The sequence below is a fragment of the Penaeus monodon genome, chromosome 19 (assembly GCF_015228065.2).
Source record: "Penaeus monodon isolate SGIC_2016 chromosome 19, NSTDA_Pmon_1, whole genome shotgun sequence".
In the NCBI taxonomy this organism is placed as follows: Eukaryota; Metazoa; Arthropoda; class Malacostraca; order Decapoda; family Penaeidae; genus Penaeus; species Penaeus monodon.
This window is the reverse complement of record NC_051404.1, coordinates 30,281,768-30,282,467: the sequence shown is the minus strand read 5'-3', so window position 1 is coordinate 30,282,467 and position 700 is coordinate 30,281,768. Positions and strand designations below refer to the sequence as shown.

The 700-nt window shown below is 39.3% G+C and overlaps 1 protein-coding gene across 5 annotated transcripts in view; it reads right to left on the bottom strand.

Annotated features, from left to right (window-relative positions):
• The window catches only part of LOC119585161 (uncharacterized protein CG43867-like), a 37,878-nt gene that overhangs the window by 14,817 nt on the left and 22,361 nt on the right, over positions 1-700 (bottom strand). For 4 of the 5 annotated variants that reach the window (XM_037933792.1, XM_037933794.1, XM_037933795.1 and 1 more), the window contains one exon: positions 113-220. The exons of the other annotated variant lie outside the window; for it this stretch is intronic. In XM_037933792.1, coding sequence (XP_037789720.1) covers positions 113-220 — 108 coding nt within the window. The remainder of the gene's footprint in view (positions 1-112; positions 221-700) is intronic. 5 annotated transcript variants of the gene reach the window in all.

The following is a 700-nucleotide window of genomic DNA, read 5'->3' as shown; positions in this document are numbered from 1 at the left end:
CCTTTAACACTACCAACACGGCAGACCCATGCCTTACCTGTCCATTACGTATGAGCCAGACTCTACGTAAAACAAATGTAACTAAACAAAATATAAGTTAATTATAACAAACCCGGTAGCTTAAGGGTAGGTATAGCGTCTGGTATAGCATCTGGCATAGCATCTGGCGGGATGGCATAGTCAGCATAGTCTCCTGAATCTTGGGATAAACGACTGCTATCTGTGAAATAAGAGCACATAGCGAACTTAACAAAAAAAAAGTGCACTAACTAGTAAGAAGCAATCTCCTACGTGTCTTGGTAAAAGGAGATGACTTAAAAGAAAAATAACATAATGGTGGTTATAAATAAAATACAAAGCAGGATGAATGCTTCTAACTCTATATGAATATATGTTGTGCACTGAAAAAAATACATATATTATATCCATGCAAATCACCTGACACATTGTATAGTGGGTTTACAGTGAGAATGTCTGGACCCAGATGTAAGTGAACTGAAGGAGCTGTTGAGCAAGGTATTAAAAGACTTTCAGACGAGGAACTTGCCTTGTTTTCCCCATGCTGCTTTTGCCTCACTTACAGAAACTTTCAGTCTCCCTCAAAGATCCTCACTCTTTTCAATCACTCTCCTACACAGATACAGGTAATCTCAAACTCTATCTATCAAGCCCACACAGACAGACAGACACACTCCCTGTC